This window comes from Gracilinanus agilis, chromosome 4 (assembly GCF_016433145.1).
Source record: "Gracilinanus agilis isolate LMUSP501 chromosome 4, AgileGrace, whole genome shotgun sequence".
Taxonomy (NCBI): domain Eukaryota; kingdom Metazoa; phylum Chordata; class Mammalia; order Didelphimorphia; family Didelphidae; genus Gracilinanus; species Gracilinanus agilis.
This window is the reverse complement of record NC_058133.1, coordinates 346,273,276-346,291,977: the sequence shown is the minus strand read 5'-3', so window position 1 is coordinate 346,291,977 and position 18,702 is coordinate 346,273,276. Positions and strand designations below refer to the sequence as shown.

At 36.0% G+C, this 18,702-nt stretch overlaps 1 protein-coding gene across 1 annotated transcript in view; it reads left to right on the top strand.

The window, feature by feature from the left end:
- The first annotated feature begins 7,222 nt into the window (after window positions 1-7,222).
- FBXL4 (F-box and leucine rich repeat protein 4) overlaps window positions 7,223-18,702 on the top strand; it is a 119,417-nt gene continuing 107,937 nt past the window's right edge. Inside the window, exons 1-2 of the mRNA XM_044676573.1 lie at window positions 7,223-7,306; window positions 7,668-8,251. Of these exons, the coding sequence (XP_044532508.1) occupies window positions 7,740-8,251 (512 nt within the window). The 5' untranslated portion in view covers window positions 7,223-7,306; window positions 7,668-7,739. The remainder of the gene's footprint in view (window positions 7,307-7,667; window positions 8,252-18,702) is intronic.

Sequence of the window (18,702 nt, the reverse complement as noted above, 5' to 3'; positions counted from 1 at the left end):
CCCTGGGAGTGACACCGAGCTAGATGAGGACTCCTAGAAACAAAGGAAATTGGGGAACTTATATACCATTTGGGAAGATCTAGGGGCTGGGAGATGATTGACATTATACTGACAGGATACAATCAAGCTAGAGAAACTGGATCATAGCTAGAGGCTAGGGTGTAGGGGAAAGGGGCTGCTTACACAATGGATTCTAAAGGAATGGTCTTTGCCCTGGTGTGTCTTCTTGGGAAGGGTCTTTGATACAATGGGGAAGACTACCTAGGACAAAAGGGTATTTAGCATTTACCCTGGGGTCCATTATTCAGTCTGCAACTGCTAGCCTGAGATTCCCTTCAGGGTGGATTCTCTTGGGAACAGGGAACAAGCACAAGCTTTGGGGGTCTCCAACCTACAAACTATTTCTAAACTTGGGGTTCATCATACCTCCCTAAGCTATAAGTTTGGGAACTCTAGATTCCATGTCGACAATGTATCAATTCATACAAGCCTTTCCAAGTTTCTCTGAGTTCTTCATATTCATTATATCCTATAGCTCAAATAGTCCTTTGCATGCATATACCATATTCAGCCATTCCCTAATTAACTAATAACCATTTTCTTTTCCAGTTCTTAGTTATTGCCAAAAAAATTCTCGTAGTTTTGTATGTAAGTTTTGCCTTCATATGTATAATTTTAGTGTAATTCCACATTTAAAATTAAACATTAATTTTTTTTCCTCAGGTCATCTGTTTTGTCAATCTTCTCTCAGATATATGCAATGGGAATTACTTTTTTTAGTATATGGGGGGAGACAGTGGAACAATATTCATCCTTAATTTCAAGCCTTTTCTTGAGTAATATGTTCTATTTACTTTGTTAACTTAGAAAAAACGCAGAACTATTAAATAATCATAAAACCACTCTTTAATCAAGGGAAAGGGGGATGAGGGCTACTTGGCCTCTTATGCAGAGCTGCGACTTGTGCAGAGTTTAAAGGAACACTGCTTCACTCTGCTCCCTGATCCCCCTGGGAGTGACACCGCTCTAGATGACCACTCCTCCGGACAAAGGAAATTGGGGAACTTATATACCCTTTGGGAAGATCTAGGGGCTCGGGAGAGATGATTGACAGTATACTGACAGGATACAATCAAGCTAGAGAAAGGAATCATAGCTAGAGGCTAGGGTGTAAGGGAAGGGGCTACTTACACAATGGATACTAAAGGATAGTTCCTGCCCAGGTGTGCCTTCCTGGGACGGGGTCTCTGATACAATGGGCAAGACTAAGGAGGACAAAAGAGTATTTAGCATTTACCCTGGGGTCCATTATTCAGTCTGCAACTGCTAGCCTGAGATTCCCTTCAGGGTGGATTCTCTTGGGAACAGGGAACAAGCACAAGCTTTGGTGGTCTCCAACCTACAAACTATTTCTAAACTTGGGGTTCATCATATCTCACTAAGCTACAAGTTTGGGGTCTCTAGATTCCATGTCGACACTTCAATTCCTATTCCTTATTTTATTTTTGAAAAAGTTTTGGATTAACCTTGTAATATCTTCTCAATATAATTTTATTGGGAATATCTAGGACTATAAATTTTTACTGAATTATATACATATATATATATACAAATTCATAAATATATATGTATATATATATATATTTCTAAAATGCTGTTGAAGTGTTTTTTTCTGCCCAGATTTTTTAGTGTTGTTCAAATGCCCTTTTATACCTTCATTTCCTTATTACTTCATTGTCATGTGAGGTTTTTCTTGTGAACTATTTCAGAAATAGTATAGCCACTTTCCTTGAAAATATTATTTTACTTTATTTTCCTTTTTCCCCTTCCCTTTCATTCTCTTATACCAGTAAGAATTTCTTTCCATATTTAAAAAAAATATGTAACTTATTTCAGGACAGCATTTGAACCTAACCTTTCCCTTACCCTGCCCCTAATTCATTTTTTAATCCTTCCTTTTACTTTTCCAATACAAACTCTTTTTCCTTCAAACCTGCTGTTGAGGCAGAACTCCTCTGTAGTTCCTGCCATCCTGCTTCTCTCCGCCTCATCGACTTTCCATCTCACTTCAAATCTCAGTAGAAAACATATGTTCTCCCTTGTCTCTACCTCTTAATTTCTCTTTTCCACTGCTATTACTTTCTCTGTAATTGTATTATTTAACTTTGTAAAGCATTTTAGAATATGAACGATGCAGATGAAAATAAAGTTGTATTATAATAGAATCATGTAGTATAGAACAAATTGCTTTCCAAGGAGAGTAGAAGTCTCATGGTGCAAGTTAAAATGACTTTGTTTTTGTACTTGTTGGCTGCTAGTTTAAAACTTCAGTTTGTTATAAAGAATAGCCATCCTTTTAAATAGTGTTGGAAGAGGGTGATCTAAGCAGGTGATGCAACAAAGACCACCTGAATTCTAACTCTAGTTTTCTGCGTGACTTCAGACAAAATAGATCTCCCCATACTCTTTTCTTATATGCGTATAACAAGAGGAATTATGTCCCTATGTTGTGAATTTAGATTATCTTTGTATTTGGACAAAATCTTATTCCTGTAATAAAAGTACCATTCAGGAAACATTTTGACACATTTTTAAAGGACTGCAAAAACCTTTTTAAAAAATGAACTTAAAATACCCTAGAAAGTATCAAAGTGAAATTCTGCAGTCAGTCTTTTCACAGAAGTTAGAGGGCAAATTTGTACTCCTTTACATGCCCTTACATAAATAAAAAAATTTGTTGATGGACACCCTCCTGATTCCCACATTCCTATTAAAGATATCACATTTTATGGTAATTTTTTTCTCTGTGTGTCTTTAGAATTTCAGCCTTGAGAGTAAAAAAAAAAAGCTCTCCAGTATTTTTTATGATATATTTCCAATCTTCCTGATCTAACTTCTTTTGTAGAATTTTAGGCCATGAGATCTTATGGTCCTGTGAAAAGGTCTTCAGAATACTCAGATGATATCACTTCTGTTTTTGCCTCTATTGTTTTTCATCTAAATATTCTTCATTATGCATTTCCCTTTGTTAGGGTCCTTTTTTGGGTGAGCCCAAGGAAACAAGACAGATGATGCAAAACACACAGAGAGTAGAACTTTATTAAGCTACACACGTACATACGCGGGGGAAGAGACCTAAAGGAGTGGTTCCCCCCCCCCCCCAAGTAGATTTGCAACACCCTTTATATAGTTCATAGCAAGACTTAGAGCAAAGGTGTTTATCACTCGAAGGGCATGGTCTATAGGCTCGCAAAGGGGCCCATTGGGTGGGTTGTATACAAGGTCTTATCTAGGATTCACACTTCAGCTTGCAAGGGGTCTTATCTAACATACACACAGGCCTGTAGGTTTGGGCAAGGGTCAGTTTGGCCATCCACACCTTCTAGTTCCTGGATTTCTTATGTGAGCATATCCAGATATTTTTAATATTCAAAGCTATTCTTTTTTTTAAATAATTTTTTATTTTTAGAAAAATTTTCCATGGTTACATAAGTCATGTTTTTATTTTCCCCTTCATCCCCTCAACCCCCCGCCCCCCCTCCACTGTAGCTAATTCGCATTTCCACTGGTTTTAATATGTGTGGTCAGTCAAGACTTATTTAGACATTATTGATAGTTACATGGGTGTGGTCTTTTCAGATCTACTTCCCTGATCATTTCCTCATCAACCCAAGTGTCCAAGCAGTTGTTTTTCTTCTGTGTTTCTACTCCTGTAGTTCTTCCTCTGAATGTGGGTAGCGTTCCTTTCCATAAATCCCTCAGAATTGTCTTGGGTCATTACATTGCTGCTAGTACAGACGTCCATTACATTCTATTTTACCACAGTATATCAGTCTCTGTGTACAATGTTCTTCTGGCTCTGCTCCTTTCACTCTGCATCAATTCCTGGAGGTCTTTCCAGTTCACAAGGAATTCCTCCAGTTTATTATTCCTTTGAGCACAATAGTATTCTATCACCAACACATACCACTATGTTATTTATTTTGCTGTTTTTCAATAATGAATACTGTTCCATAGTTATATTACAGTCATGAGCCTCAGAAAACCTCATTGATATCTAAGAGGTCAAATTTAGGTGACTTGAAATCAGGAAGACTTGAGTTCAAATTTGATCTCATATAATTACTAGCTTGATGATATTGGGCAAGTCACTTAACTTCTGTCAACCTCAGTTTTCTCAAATAAATCATGGGGAAAATAATGGCACCTATCTCACAAGGTTGTTGTAAGGATCAAATGAGATAATAATTGTAAAGCACCTAGCATAGTGCCTGGCACATAGTAGGCACTATGTAAATGCTATTATTAAAAATTAATAATTCACCTTTTTGTGTTATAGTTTTCTACTTCATTGGACCTATTAAGCCATACTTTCTGCATTTTTATGAATTCAGCCTATGAGTTTTATTACTGTCTCTCTTAGTGTTTCAAGTGCTATACTTTCAGCACGGTAGTTACTCTCTTGTAGTTTCATTGTAGTCTTTCCTTGGTGGATAAACATTGGTACATTTCTCTCTGCCCCTTTCTTTTCAATTTAAAGCTGTCTTAGATTTTCAAGACTCCAGATGATTCTCACTGACCCTTGTTAGGTATGTTTCATTTCTAGCCAGGGGCTTTTCATTCTGTATCGAAGGTATGGTTTAAATTTTTAGACAAATATCCTTTTGACTAGTTGTTCACTTCCCAAATATTTTTTTCTTTTCTAAATCCTTGGCCTTTTATGGGCATCATGATTAAAACATTATATGTACCTCTAAGGTGTTTAGTTTCCTACTGAAAATTTCATAATCTTTGGCAGTGCTTTCTCAGTTTTTCCTGGCAATATCATTTGTGCCCATATGCATTACCAGAAGTGGATAGTAGTCACCCATTTTGACACATCTTGAGAGGCTTTCTGTTACCTCTTGGTAATATGCTCTTGGAAGATAGCAGACCTCTCTGTTATCAGGTCAACAAATTAGCTGCCTTAGTACCTTTTTGTAAGGAAATCACCAACTACTCTTCCCTTCTTTTTACTCTGACTCATACTGGATTTTCCTCTATCTGATGTCACCTGGGCATTTGATTTTTTATTCCTTGGAGGACATTCAATTGATTCTTTCTCACAACATACAACTTTTATTCTTCAAAAATCTTAAATTTTTTTCTGAGCTTCAAGTGTTTAGTGGCCTTCTGTTCTCACTCTCTCCTTTATACAGTATTCCACTGCCCCTCAAGCACCTCATATAGGTCTGGAATACCTTCAGATACATCTTCTTTGTTTACCTACTGAAGTTCTTTTTTCTGTTTTGCTTTATTTTATTTGGTTTAGAAATACTTCATTTCTCCTAACAACTTGGAATATGGACAGATATTCCTCAAACCCCTCTTCTAGAAGACTGGTCAGTCTAAACTCTGTTTTTAAAAATTAATTTTATCAGTATTTTTTGTTTTGCATTGCCAAAATTCCCCTTGCATTTCCTCTCTCCCCTTCAGTGAACCCAACTCATACTTGGGGCATAGATAATAATTACTTGATCAAATCAGAAACACCAACATCACATATTTGAGTGAGAAATTCTTTTGTCTTTAACTTAAGTGTGTCGGTGGTCCACATTTTACATGTGAAAATCATGTAGTTTAATCTTATTAAGCCTGTAGGCATCTTTAAATATCTTTTAACTGTACACAACCATTTTTCAAAAATATGTTATATAGGGGAAGCTGGGTAGCTCAGTGGATTGAGAGTCAGGCCTAGAGATGGGAGGTCCTAGGTTCAAATCTAGTCTCAGACACTTTCCAGTTGTGTGACCCTGGGCAAGTCACTTGACCCCCATTGCCTACCCTTACCACTCTTCCAACAAGGAGCCAATACACAGAAGTTAAGGGTTTAAAAAAATGTCATATAAATTAATAGAAAGGTGAACATTTAGAGAAGTTTATGTACTCTGTGGCTGAAAATATAGTTGGTAGTATAATGCAAGGTTGCTAGTAGAAGCGTTTTGCTTCTGTAATTTCAAACTGTAACAGAAAGGCAGTTGGAGGTTTTAGAATCTTCAGAAAGTCAGTTTTAGCCTGAGGCTATAAATAGGGCTGAAGTTCCAACTACCTGGGGCTTTTGCCTTCTGGCTTTCGCTTTGCCTTGGGGGCTTTTGCTTTTTGGGCTTTGGCTTAGCCAGTTGGCTTCGGCTTTTTGGCTTGGCTTTGGCCTTTTAGCTTTGGCATTGGCCTGTGCTTATTTTGTCTTGGGGAAATTTGGACCTATCTGACTTCTCTGGACCTCTCCCTGATCTCTCCATTACATCCCTGCTATTTCCCTAAATTTCCCTTTGGGCCCTGGGAGGAAGGGTGGTGATTGAACATTTTGGGTTTAGATTCTGCAGGCAAGTAGGACATCCTAAAACAAGTTGCCCCTATTTTAGTGATTTGATACTTTACTTCAAAGGCAGTCAAACCTTCCTGACTGGGAGAGCCAGACTCTCTCAGTCTAATCCTCTCCTGCAACCCATCCCCCAACACTAGCCTTCTCCCTAGCAGCAGTTAGAAACCCTAAACCTCTTTCCATCTGACATTAATAAATCCCTTTGTTACCAACTCAAAGCCTCTGGTGAATCATTGTATGGAAAATTAAGGCAAGGGCTGAAGAGGGAAGGAATTATTACTTTTATATCTTGAGGGAACCACAGGCATCCATCTTGGCAGGAAGTATCTACCCAAGACTTCCTACAGCCATTGTTTTCACTGGCAGGGAGGGACCCTCTCAACTCCTCCCTCAAGGGACTTTAGAAACTAACAAGAGAAACCCCAGCCTTAATCTAAATATTTCTGTCTGGCCCAAATTCCTCTTGTACCTTAGAGGTACCTTCCCTGCCTGAAGGGTTCAGCCTATCTCCCCCAGTATCCTCTGTCTCTAGCCTTGGTGAATAAGCCTGTTTAAGCTGCCCTCCTTTATACTCCCTGTCATTCCCCTACCTTCCTATATACCACCTCATCCTTCCCTACACTCAGCTATCTCCTTCAATCCCCTTCCTAATCACCTCATCACCTTTATCCCTCCTTTGACCAAGGTTACCCAACTTCTTTATTACAGTAGTTATGAAATAAGGACATATAGAGTTCATTTACAAATCTGTAAATGAGTTGGAAATAAAAAGTACCTATTTTATTATTAACAAATCCCAAATTTTTGATTTACAGATAAAGATTATAATTTTATCTTCATATTGTGAAATCTGCATAGAACCTAGAATATCCTTCTATTCTGGACCTATGGATGAGTGCCAACTTTGGAGTTTCCTTTGGGTATCCTGTGGTTTGCACATGTGGGGTAAGTGATTTCCTAAACAAACTGGCAGTTTAGCATAAAGTGCTTTAATAAATAATGCTAAAAATTATAAGTTAATCCTTTCTGGTGATCTGCAATTTTTAAAAAAAATTATTTTAATTTATTTTTGTGATCTATAATTTATGATGTAGTTAATTTATTAGATCCTGATAAACTATCCATTTCAAAAAACTATATTCCTTTAGTGTGAAATCTGTGCCACATATGTTTGGAAGAGAATAATAGTGAATGATAGAGACTGTTAAAATTTAAAATTGTTTCAAAAGAAAAACTCATTTAATTTTTGAATTTTTTCTAACCTATTTAAATCCTGTTGTTTCACTTAGCACTTCTTTTTTTTCAGGAGATCCATCAAAGAGTTAACATACCTTACTGAGGATACCTGACCTTTAGAAGAATCATAATTCATATCTAGATGCCACCAGTGTTTCCCATGTTAACAGTTCTGACTATGTTTTATTATATATGCCTTCGGCGCCGAGCCAGGACAGCTACAAGAGGAGAAATGATGAACAGCCGTAGAACTATTGAATCAAATAGCCGAACTTTACCTATTAATTCAGAAGTAGTCCAGTATGCCAAAGAAGTATTGGATTTTAGTTCCCATTATGGCAGTGAAAATAGTATGTCATATACCATGTGGAATTTGGCAGGCATACCAAATGTTTACCCAAGTTCTGGAGACTTTACTCAGGCTGCTGTATTTCGGACTTATGGAACATGGTGGAATCAGTGTCCTAGTGCTTCCTTGCCATTCAAGAGAACTCCACAAAACTTTCATAGCCAGGACTATGTAGAACTTGCTTTTGAAGAACCTGTATATCCTACAGCTGTTCATGTTCTGGAAACTTATCATCCTGGGGCGGTCATTAGAATTCTGGCTTGTTCTGCAAATCCTTATTCCCCAAATCCACCAGCTGAAGTAAGGTAAAACTTCATTTAGCAATATAAATAAAATGACCAAGACCAAGTTGGTTGTAGTTTTACTTTCAGATTAAAAAACATTTTATGGAAATAGCCATGCTGTGATTAAATGAATTTGTCTTATGTTTCCTTAGTTTTTTGACAGTATTATGGGAGAGTGACCACTCATGCACATTGCTAACCTTAATATTTAATGAGTTCTTCATAGTAAGCTTTTACTGATGCTTTCTCCCTTCTGGTTTAAAACATAATGACTTCTTCCAAACCAAGAATCTGTTAGCAAAATGCCCATGACAAATCTAGGAGAAAGCATTTGTCATTGTATTGGCACATCAGAATTTAAGTGTGTGTTGAGTTCCTGAAATGACCACATTTACCATTTGTAACACAAATTTTTCAAGATATTTATTTAACCATTTAATGTTCATTGGGATTTATGAGTCTAGGACGGTAGTGCCTCTGACAATAATGAAATTTAAGGATGTTGCTGTGGAAAGTAAGGTGATGTCAATTTTCGGTACATTATATTTCATTCATTCAGCAAACATCAATTGGCACTTACTGTCTAAGGCTTTGCGTTGGTACTGGACAAGAAACAAAATAGGTAAAAAAGTATCCTTATTCATAGGATAATAGATTGATAGCTGGAATAAACCTTAGAAGCCATTAAATCCCACCTATATTTTTTATCAATGAGGAAATTGAAAAATTAAACCCAGAAAGGTTAAGTAACTTTCCTGGGATCATACAACTAGCAAGTGTCTGAATTAATTAAGTATTAAGTACCTACTATGTTCCAGGCACTGTACAGAAGAATACTGGTATTCAAAAGGTGGACTTCTGAAGCATCAAGTAGCTTAGAATCACCACAAGTGTTGTAATTTTCTAAATATGACATAGCCTGCCCAATTTGGAATTTCCAGTTCATAATTTATCTTCAATAGTATAGCAAGATATGCATATTCATTGAACTAGCCCAGTAGATAGAACTAATTGTATCTACAGATGTGAAGGTTTGCAGATAACATTTTCTTATTATTAGAAAATTGTTTCTCTCTTTGGACTTGCAACAAGACATTTTCTGTAACACTGTTGAATTTCTCAGGTAATACAGAATAGCTTGACCACCAGGTCCAGCACACCTGGATGCCAGGGTAGGGAATCACAGATTTGTTTTTCTCTTCTGCCAGCCAACTTTGTATTCCCTTATTGCTATTTTTCACTCTCAGCTGGATGTTGACACTCTTTTCCTTTCACCTCCATTCTCATCCCCACTTCTGTCAGAGGTATCTCAGCACCCAACTCCACTCTGAACCTTGAATCTGCTATCCTCTTAGTTAGGGACCATTTGCCCTGCCTTTCCTTTCTGAGTTTCTTGGGACCTTGATATCTCTTCCTATTCTTACCTTGCCAGAACCTAAGTAATACTTGACCTTTCCAATTGCCATGAATTGAACCCTTCTTTATGTATTGTATCCCTCAGTAATAGTATGAACTTCTTTTTGAAAGCAAGGACTCTCACAGTTTTGTTTGTATTCCTAGCTCTTAGTATAATGCTTGACATGTAATAAGTGCATAATAAATGCCTTGGTTCTATTCTATATATATATCCCTGTTATTTCTCTCACTTGATGTTCATTCTCAGTGGATTGTTGAATAGAATTATCACTGTGATCACATCTCTAGTAGAATCTTCTAATATTTTGGCAAATGTATGAATGATATAGTATGAAAAGAAATTTTAAAGTACATCTTGTTCTGTTGATAAACACACCCATGCACAATATTTGGTTATACATATATATGTATATACATATATAATGTGATGGAGTACATATCATATATATGTTTGTGTGTATATATATATATATATTTATGTATATATATATATGCCATTGATATGTTTTTCCCCAAAAAAATAAAGCAATAGAACAAGTATGTTTTCATTCTCTACACCTGTTAGTTTTGAGAGTAGCTTAGGTGTGGCATGCTATCTCATGTATTCATCAAGAATACTCTTAATGCATGCACAGTATTATATCATAAAAATTTTATGGAGATGAGAAAGCAATATAAATAAGCCAGCAGTTGCTGATTTTTTCTTAATAACAAGGAATACAGTTCAGAAACAGAATGGGCTTTGTACCAAGTTCAAGCCCTATACATTGTATTTGCTTTGGAAGGTAGTACAGTTCAGTGGAAAGAGCACTTTTTCCTCAAAACTCTTTTTTAATATAAAACAAATGTTTAAACATATTTCAAAACTTTACTATGTCCAATTTTCTTGTCTTCACAAGACATGCTAGAATATTAGATTATGCAGAAGAGTCAAAAGGAGTTGTGGCCTTTGGACAGGTCAGTTAACATCTCTATTCCTTAGTTTTCTCATCTGTAAAATGAGGGAGGTAGTCTTAAGTGGCTTAGGCTCCAAAACTATGATCTTTTAATTTTTTTCTTTTTGGCAAAAAGTATCAGTCAATAAATATTTATTAAGTGCTTACTTGAGTGTATAGGATGTTTAGTAAATACTAGTAACTCTGGTGTGAGGGCTTGCTGAGCCCTTTTCAGCGCTGCTTTTCTGTTTTAGTGTCAAATTGCCGCCCAGCACTTACCTGTGGCTCTCAGAAGTGTTATTATTCCCAGTGGCCACATCCCAGTAAATTGTCTTGGCAGCTGGGCTAAACAAGGTTGAGAGCAACCCACAGGTCTCAAACCCATTGCTGTTATGGGTTGTCTACCCCAAGCATGTGAAGATTTCTCCCAGCCAAAGGGGAAGATGAGAAAAGGTTTGTTCCGATGGACATGAAGGTGGCAGGAGCAGGCACTGTTGAGTGTCTAGTACTTGGTTAGACATCAGAGATGGCAACATCATCAACTGCATGCTTAGTTGTGATTTTTGCCTTACCATCATACTTTGGAAGAGTGAAGCCTGATGACTGTGTAATTCTTTTGCATTTAAAATTAATTTATATGAGAGTCAAAAGACATCACCAGTGATATCATTTTGGTTTTCTTTGAGTACAAATGATAATAATAAATTAAGTGCTTACTCTTTATCAGGCACTGTGCTAGGCACTATGGATATAAAAAGCTGGAATTATTCCCACAGAGTTATAAAACTCTATACCTTTTGACCCAGCAATACCACTGGTAGGTTTATTTCCTAAAGTGATCATGAAAAAGAGAAAATAACCTATGTGTTCTAAAATATTTATAGCAGCTCTTTGTGATAATAAAGAAGTAGAAATAGAAGGGATGCTCATCAATTGGGAAATGGATAAACATGTTGTGGCATATGATTGTGATGAGTGCTATTGTACTGTAAGAAATGATGAATAGGTTAATTTAAAAAATGAAAAGACAATGAAATTATAAGGGTAAAATAAGCAGAGCTAAAAGAACATTATATAATACAACAGAAATAGTTTAAAGAATGACTCGCATATGTCCACTAGAGAAAGAACTGATAAACAGAAATAAGCAACACATAGTTTTATATAAAGACATATCTTTTTGTCAAATGATTGTAATGCAAAAGTGGCAAGAGAGAGGGTTTTGCTCTTGCAGGGGGGCCAACTGAAAATTTCTGGCAGTTGGAAGCCTTAGAATTCTGAGAGAGTTCAGTTGGTCCCTGACACTTGATGAGAGCGGAAGGATCAACCAGAGCTCTATTTGGCTTTTGGTTTGCTTTGGCCTGTGCCTTGGCTTTGGATAATTTGTACCTGGCTAATTTCTCTGGACCTCTCCCTGACCTTCTCCATATTATTTCCCTGTTTTCCCTGCCTGTTTTCCTGGAGCTCTGGGAGGCAGGGTGGCTTTTGGGTTTTTAGTGAAGAGACTTTGTGGGTTTAGTTTTCCCCAATAGGCAAGTAGGACATCCTTTAATTCAAACTATCCCTTTAGTATGCCCTCTACCTTAAAAGCAGCCAAATCTTCCTCAGCTGAGAGAGCAGGTTCTCTCTCAATCTAACCCATTCCTGAGACCCTCCCCATCTTGAGTTCCTCCCTAGCAGTTGTCAGAAACCCCAATCCCCTCTCTCCTTCCAGACCACCTTGAAACATTAATAAAACCCTTGGTTACCTAATTAGACCCTCTGGAGAATCTTTGTGTTGAAGAAACTAGGCAAAGGTGAAGGGGAAGGAATAATTCTCTTTTATTTCTTGAGGGAAACTGGAGACATCCATTTTGGGAGGAAATAGTTGCCCAAAGCTTCCTCCTGAATCCCTTCAGTTTCACTGACAGGGAGGAGCCTTGTGATTCCTCCTTTGAGGACTTGAGAAACTGACAAGAAAACCCTCAAGTCAGATTCAAACCACTTCTGTCTGGCCCTATTCCTTGTGTCTGTAAAAGTACCTTTCCTGACTGGAAATGTTCAGACTATTTCCCCCCAGTGTGCTCTGTCTCTGGCCTGAGTGTCTAGTCTGTGTCAGCTGCCTCTCCTGAACACCTGTACCCTTACCATCCTAATACTGCCTTATCCATTCCTCCCTAAACCCGGCCATCCCTTTCATTCCTCTCCTATTACCCTCAATCACCCTTTACTCTTCTGTCACTCAACAAGGGAAGTAGATCACACCCCCAACTTTAGTGTAGCCCCCCCCCATTTTTATCCACAACATGATGCTTTCTTTAATGAGGGAGAGAAGGAAGGAAGGGAGTTAGTTATTTTAATGTAACCAGTAAACAAATTTTTAAAAAGAGTGGAAAGGCAGGAAGGGGAAAAAGATATGAATAGAGAGCTGTTTGAAGAAATCAAAGATATATACAAAGTGTATATATATGTACATATATATATACACACACACGTATGTATATATAGTCATTTGTGAAAGGATTTAAAGTCCAAAAAGAGGATTTTATATTTAATTTGAAAGCAGTTAGGTAGCTACTGAAATTATTGAATAGATGGATTGACATGGTCATTGAAGAGACAGATAATAAGGAAAAATATATTTTTTTCTAAAACTAAAAACTAAACTAAAACTAAAACAGGAAAAAAGATGTTATGTGCATACTTACCGCTTTCTTTGTCCAAGCTTCTAGATTATCTATATCTATATCTATATCTATATCTATATGTCTCTTCAGTCATTAATTTGGGAATTTAGGTATTTCTGGTAAGCATAGTTTTAGAATATTTGAAGTGAGTTATTTTCATCCACACAAAACAAGAGTTTAGTTAAGAGTTTCTTATGGCTTAGTATTCCTGAATTTAAATTTTAGCAATGAATTAGTCAATGTGGACCTTAGAGGCATTTTACAAACCATGTGTAATCAAGAACTTTTTTAAAAAGAAAGTTACTTAAATTTACAGGGATTGAATAGAGCACTTATTTATGTTGATTGTTCAGTTGTTGTAACTAATTTAACAAAATGCTGTTGTTCTGGCTATCTTCAGAGCAATGTAAATGACTTTAACAATATTACCTTTATATGATTAAAAAAAAAGATACTCTCCTCTTTGGCTAGAGATCAAGACAGGAAGCTGTCCCTTCTTATGCCAGCTTGTCATCTGTTAAGTCGTTGGCACATAAAAAACACTAAATACCTTTTTATTCCTTCATTTATAGTGGTCTCCTCAGTCCCTCAGTTGGGGTACTATGGGAACTTTCTTCTCCCCCATCGATTGTTTATTTCATTGCTATCTTTTATCCCCACTGCTCCACTTCTAAATATCCCAAACATCTGTAACCATTGAGAAGAAAAGTCTGCTTTAATAGCAGAAATACTGAAGAAAAAAGGGGGGAAAAGGGGCGGGGAAATAAGTAATATATTGATGTTTCCCTCTATTCTAAAATACAAATCCTGGACAGTAGGGAAAGCTATCTACTCCTACTTCTCACCATCTCTATCCAACTCCTCAGGCTTCATCCCTTTCTAAGTTGTTCTAAGTGTTCCTCAGTTGTTCTAAATTGATCTATAGTTTACCAAATCCCTAGAAACTGTACTTCTGACTCTTACCTGTTTGTAGACCATCCTTGCACTGGACCAAAGGAACCACTGCCAGAGCTCTAGTCCTACTCATTTACACTGCCGGGTCTATAGCAGGGAATATGTATACTCTTAGAAACATTATTACAAATGATATATGAGTGCTACATTTCAGATATATGAAGGGGTTAAATGGAAGTCTATGGATTAGCCTGGGAACCTAGGTACTATATAATATTTTCTTTGGGAATATGTCTTGAATTCCCAGAAACTAATTTTGTAATGAACTTTTGGAGGGCAGCCCGTTGGAGATTTCCTGTATAATTCATTAATTCATTCATTACTTTCAAACCACCTTGCTAATTTAATAGGAACTGCTTTTTATTATTTATGAATTAATAGGAAAATTTGAATATGCAGTTTTTGTTTCGGAATTGGAAATTAAGTTGTTTCAGATTCTTTTGTGTATTTTTTGTTTAGAATCATAGAATGTTAGAGCTGGAAAGGACCTTAAAGACCATCTTCATAGAAACCTTGTGAGTTTTTTTATATGCTTCCTACAAAGTTATCTATGTCTTGCTTGAAAACTTGAAGAATTTGAGTATGAAATGTGTAATAGTATCTTTCCAGCAATCACTTAACCTCCAAAAGCTGATAGCTGCATAACTGATTTTGAGTATAAATCATGCTCTTAGGTTTCTAGCTGAGAGTTGCACAGTGTTTGATTATGATTCAAGTTAATATTAATTTATTTACTAATTTATTCTCAAAATTTGCCTACCAATTCTTTAACTTTATTCTACAACTCATTAAAATTCTTTTAAGTAAAAACACCAGTGATCAGTATGCATATTCCAAAGTCATAATAAAAAATTTTTCCAAAGGTCTTGCCCAATTGTTTAATCACAGGCTATAACATTATGCTCATCTCTGCAGCTCTATACAAATAGTACATATGGTGGGTAGGACAAGATAAACAAAGCAGTCAATAGTGGGAACCAAAACCTTAACAGATTACATTTCTACCCTTACTTTCACATTTATTCTAGTTGTAAAATTAGTTGGAGAGGTGATGGAAGTGATAATGTCAAATGTACAAAAAGTCAGAGTATAGTATCATAGCTTTCCATTCTGAGAAGACATTTGTAGCTGTACAAACTCTTATTAATCCATTGGAACTTCAAAATCATGCTATCCTCAGAATCTGACATGAAATAACATTTTTTTGATATAAGGCATAAAAGGGTCAATTGTAAAACAAACCCAAAACTTTTCTTTAAATGGAAACTACAATAGTAAGTCTCTTCTAATCATTGTCTTGTATTTGTAAGACATCGTGCTAGGCACTGTAACAGATACTAAGACAAATGACATTGTTGGATCATGTTTTGGATACTCGTTCCTCTCTGGGTTTTTGCAACTCTGTTCTGTTGTGGTTTTCTTAATACCCATCTAACTTCTTTTTCAGTCTCCTTTGCAAAATTAACTTTCACATCCCTCTACCTTTTCTTTCTCTCTTCATTCTGTCTTATGGTTTTCTTGTCAACTTACATGATTTCAAGTAATACTTCTTTGTAGTGTTAATTGAGTCCTAAATTCATCTCTCATCTCTCTCCTGAACTCTAGTGCTCCATATTTAACAGTCTACTTGACAACTATACTTGGATATCCACAGATATTTCAAATTCAGCATGTCCAAAACTGAACTTATTGTCTTTCCTTCTAAATTTACCCTCCTCTTAACTTCCTTAGTTATGTTTCTATTCATAGTACTCCCATTCTTCATCACCCAAATTTGCAACTTAGTATCATTATTGACTCTTCATCCTCATTCACTCCCCAACCCTATACTATGCCTTTCAATATATCTTGAATCTGTTTTTTTCCTTTTATCCACACCACAGTTCCTCTACTTTAGATTTCAGTAAATACTTATTTAAACTGTTTCAATAGTCCCCTAATTTATCTCGCTGAATTCAGCTTCCTTCCTCTCCAGTTCAACTATCACATAGTTGCAAAGTTGATATTTGTAAAGCTCAGGCCTGACTATCTTGCTCACAGTCAGTTTAAGAAAATGAAACTTGGCATTAGAATATTTTGAGTTGTGTCATATTTTGTGACTAAGGAAACTATTTCCTGAGAATAAGTATTAGCTATATAAACTGTTATAGTATATATAGTATCATTTAAATGACAACTCAATGCAAAAACTTATATGGAATTGACTTAAGAATTGATGATCTTCCAAAATTCAAGTTCTGTTTAGATCCTTTACAATGAATCCATTATTTTTCTACAGATGAACTTCTCAAGGAAAATTGAAACCATTTTCCTTTCCAATTACAATCTATTTCATTACTATTAGAAGCTGAATTTTAAACAATATATTCATTTTAATGCAGATGCCACAAAATCAATTTATATTATTCTCACGGTTGGTACTAAATTAATTTCATATAGCCATAGGCCTCTAAAGTAATTTTCCTGTGTTTTTCATTTTCCTTCTTATGTCATCTTGATACTCTGAAAAGTAATATAAACAAACTAATGTTTTATGTGCTAGTGGTAAGGTTATTTTTGTTTGTTTTAAGTCTTATGTTTTCTAGAGATATCTGTTAAGATTCATATAGTACTGTACTTTAATCAGTGTGTCATATTTACAACTTGTGATTTGCTCACATCTAAATATATTCATGCCATATAGAAGTCAAATGCAAAAATTATGTAAATGTAACATTAAGCCTAATGTATTTCAACATAGTATCAGAAAATGTTAGGAAAGCCTTTACAAAGTAGCTTTAACCTACCAATCTTGGATGTTCTTTATATATAGATATAATTAAAAACAATGTTCTAAATAGTAATTCTTAGATTTCTATTTCTGACATTAACATTTACATTAATTTAGTTTCCTATCATGAAAAGAAAACCAAGTATTTAGGCTTGTTACGAACTCATGCGGGCTAACCTCATTTTATGTGTATTTTACTCATCAAAGACTTCCATTTACATTTAATACCTTTGGGTGGAATCATTTGCACATGTTGTAATTCATTTTTTTTTGTTGTTCAATTGGGTCCAACTCTTCATGACCCCATTTTAGGTTTTCTTGGCAATGATACTGGAATGATTTACCATTTTCTTTTCCAGCTCTACAGATGAGGAACTGAGATAAACAGGGTTAAGTTACTTGCCAAAGGTCACACAACTAGTGTCTGAGGCCAGATTTAAACTTAGGAAGATGAGTCTTCCTGATTCTAGGTCTGGCACTTTGTCCCCTGAGCCACCTAGATGCATGCCCCATAGAAAACTATTGTTAAATGCCTGCTATACAGAATGAACTTTCCTAGGTTCAAGAGGAGATACAAAGATAAATAATGCATAGAATTTGCTACAAATATAACAGGAGTACGGATATATATGTACATATATATATACATAAAAATTCAGATTAACTCATTCTGTTTCATTATGGCATAAAAAGGTTATACGAACTGCTATAAATTCACAGAAAAAAACTAAATAGAGGAATATGAGTCATGGCAATCATCATGGAAGGCACAGAATTTGTGCTAGGTCTTGAAAATTAGGTGTGATATCAACAAATAGAACAGGGAATGATATGAACAAAGGTATAGTGATGATAAATACTTTTATTTGTCTAGAACATAAAATAGGTAAGATACAGTATTAGATTTGCACTTATGGTGTCATCTCATTATCCTTACTTTCATTCACCCCCTTATATCCAATAAGTTCCCAGATCTTGCCATTTTTGTCTCCACGTTTCTTGAATATATTCTCCATTCACACAGCCACTACCCTTGTTTAGTTACTCTTCAACTTGCACCTGCTCTGTTGCAATAGTCTCCTATTTTATCTGCCTGAATCCACCTTTTTCATGGCCACCAAAAAGTGACTTATGAATTAAATCATTTTAGGAATAAAATACATGTCAGTCTTTGTCACTGTCCCCTCATCCTCTGTTCAATTCTAGTGGCTTCTTATTACCTTTAACATTGAATAGGAGCTTTTTTGTTTTGTATTTAAAGCTCTTTTGAAATATGATCCCTGCTCTTCTCCTCCTCTCTCTGCTTTCTATAGTACTTGCATATTTGCTGCCCCCCATGCACAAAATTCCATTTTCTATCTCTGAATATCCCTTCTTTAGTACTGTCTCCCACGTATGGCATGTTCTCCCTCCTGGCTTCTTTCTCCTAGAATCTTTGTTTTCTTTTAGGGCTCAGTTCAGATACCTTTTCTGTTCCCCTTTCTTAACTGCTAGTACTTGCCCTTCCAGAGTTGCCTCATATTTGATTTATATATGTGTTAGATATACCATCTACATATGTAGTTACATATATGTATGTGCTGTCCTGCTAGAATGCAAACTCTTTTAAGGTAATGAGACTTCAACTTTTGTGTCTATAGTCTTGAAGCTAAGAATAGGGCCTCGCCCATTGTAGGTGTTTACCAAGAATTTGTTGCATGATTGACAGTGATTAAATTGAAAGATGAACAC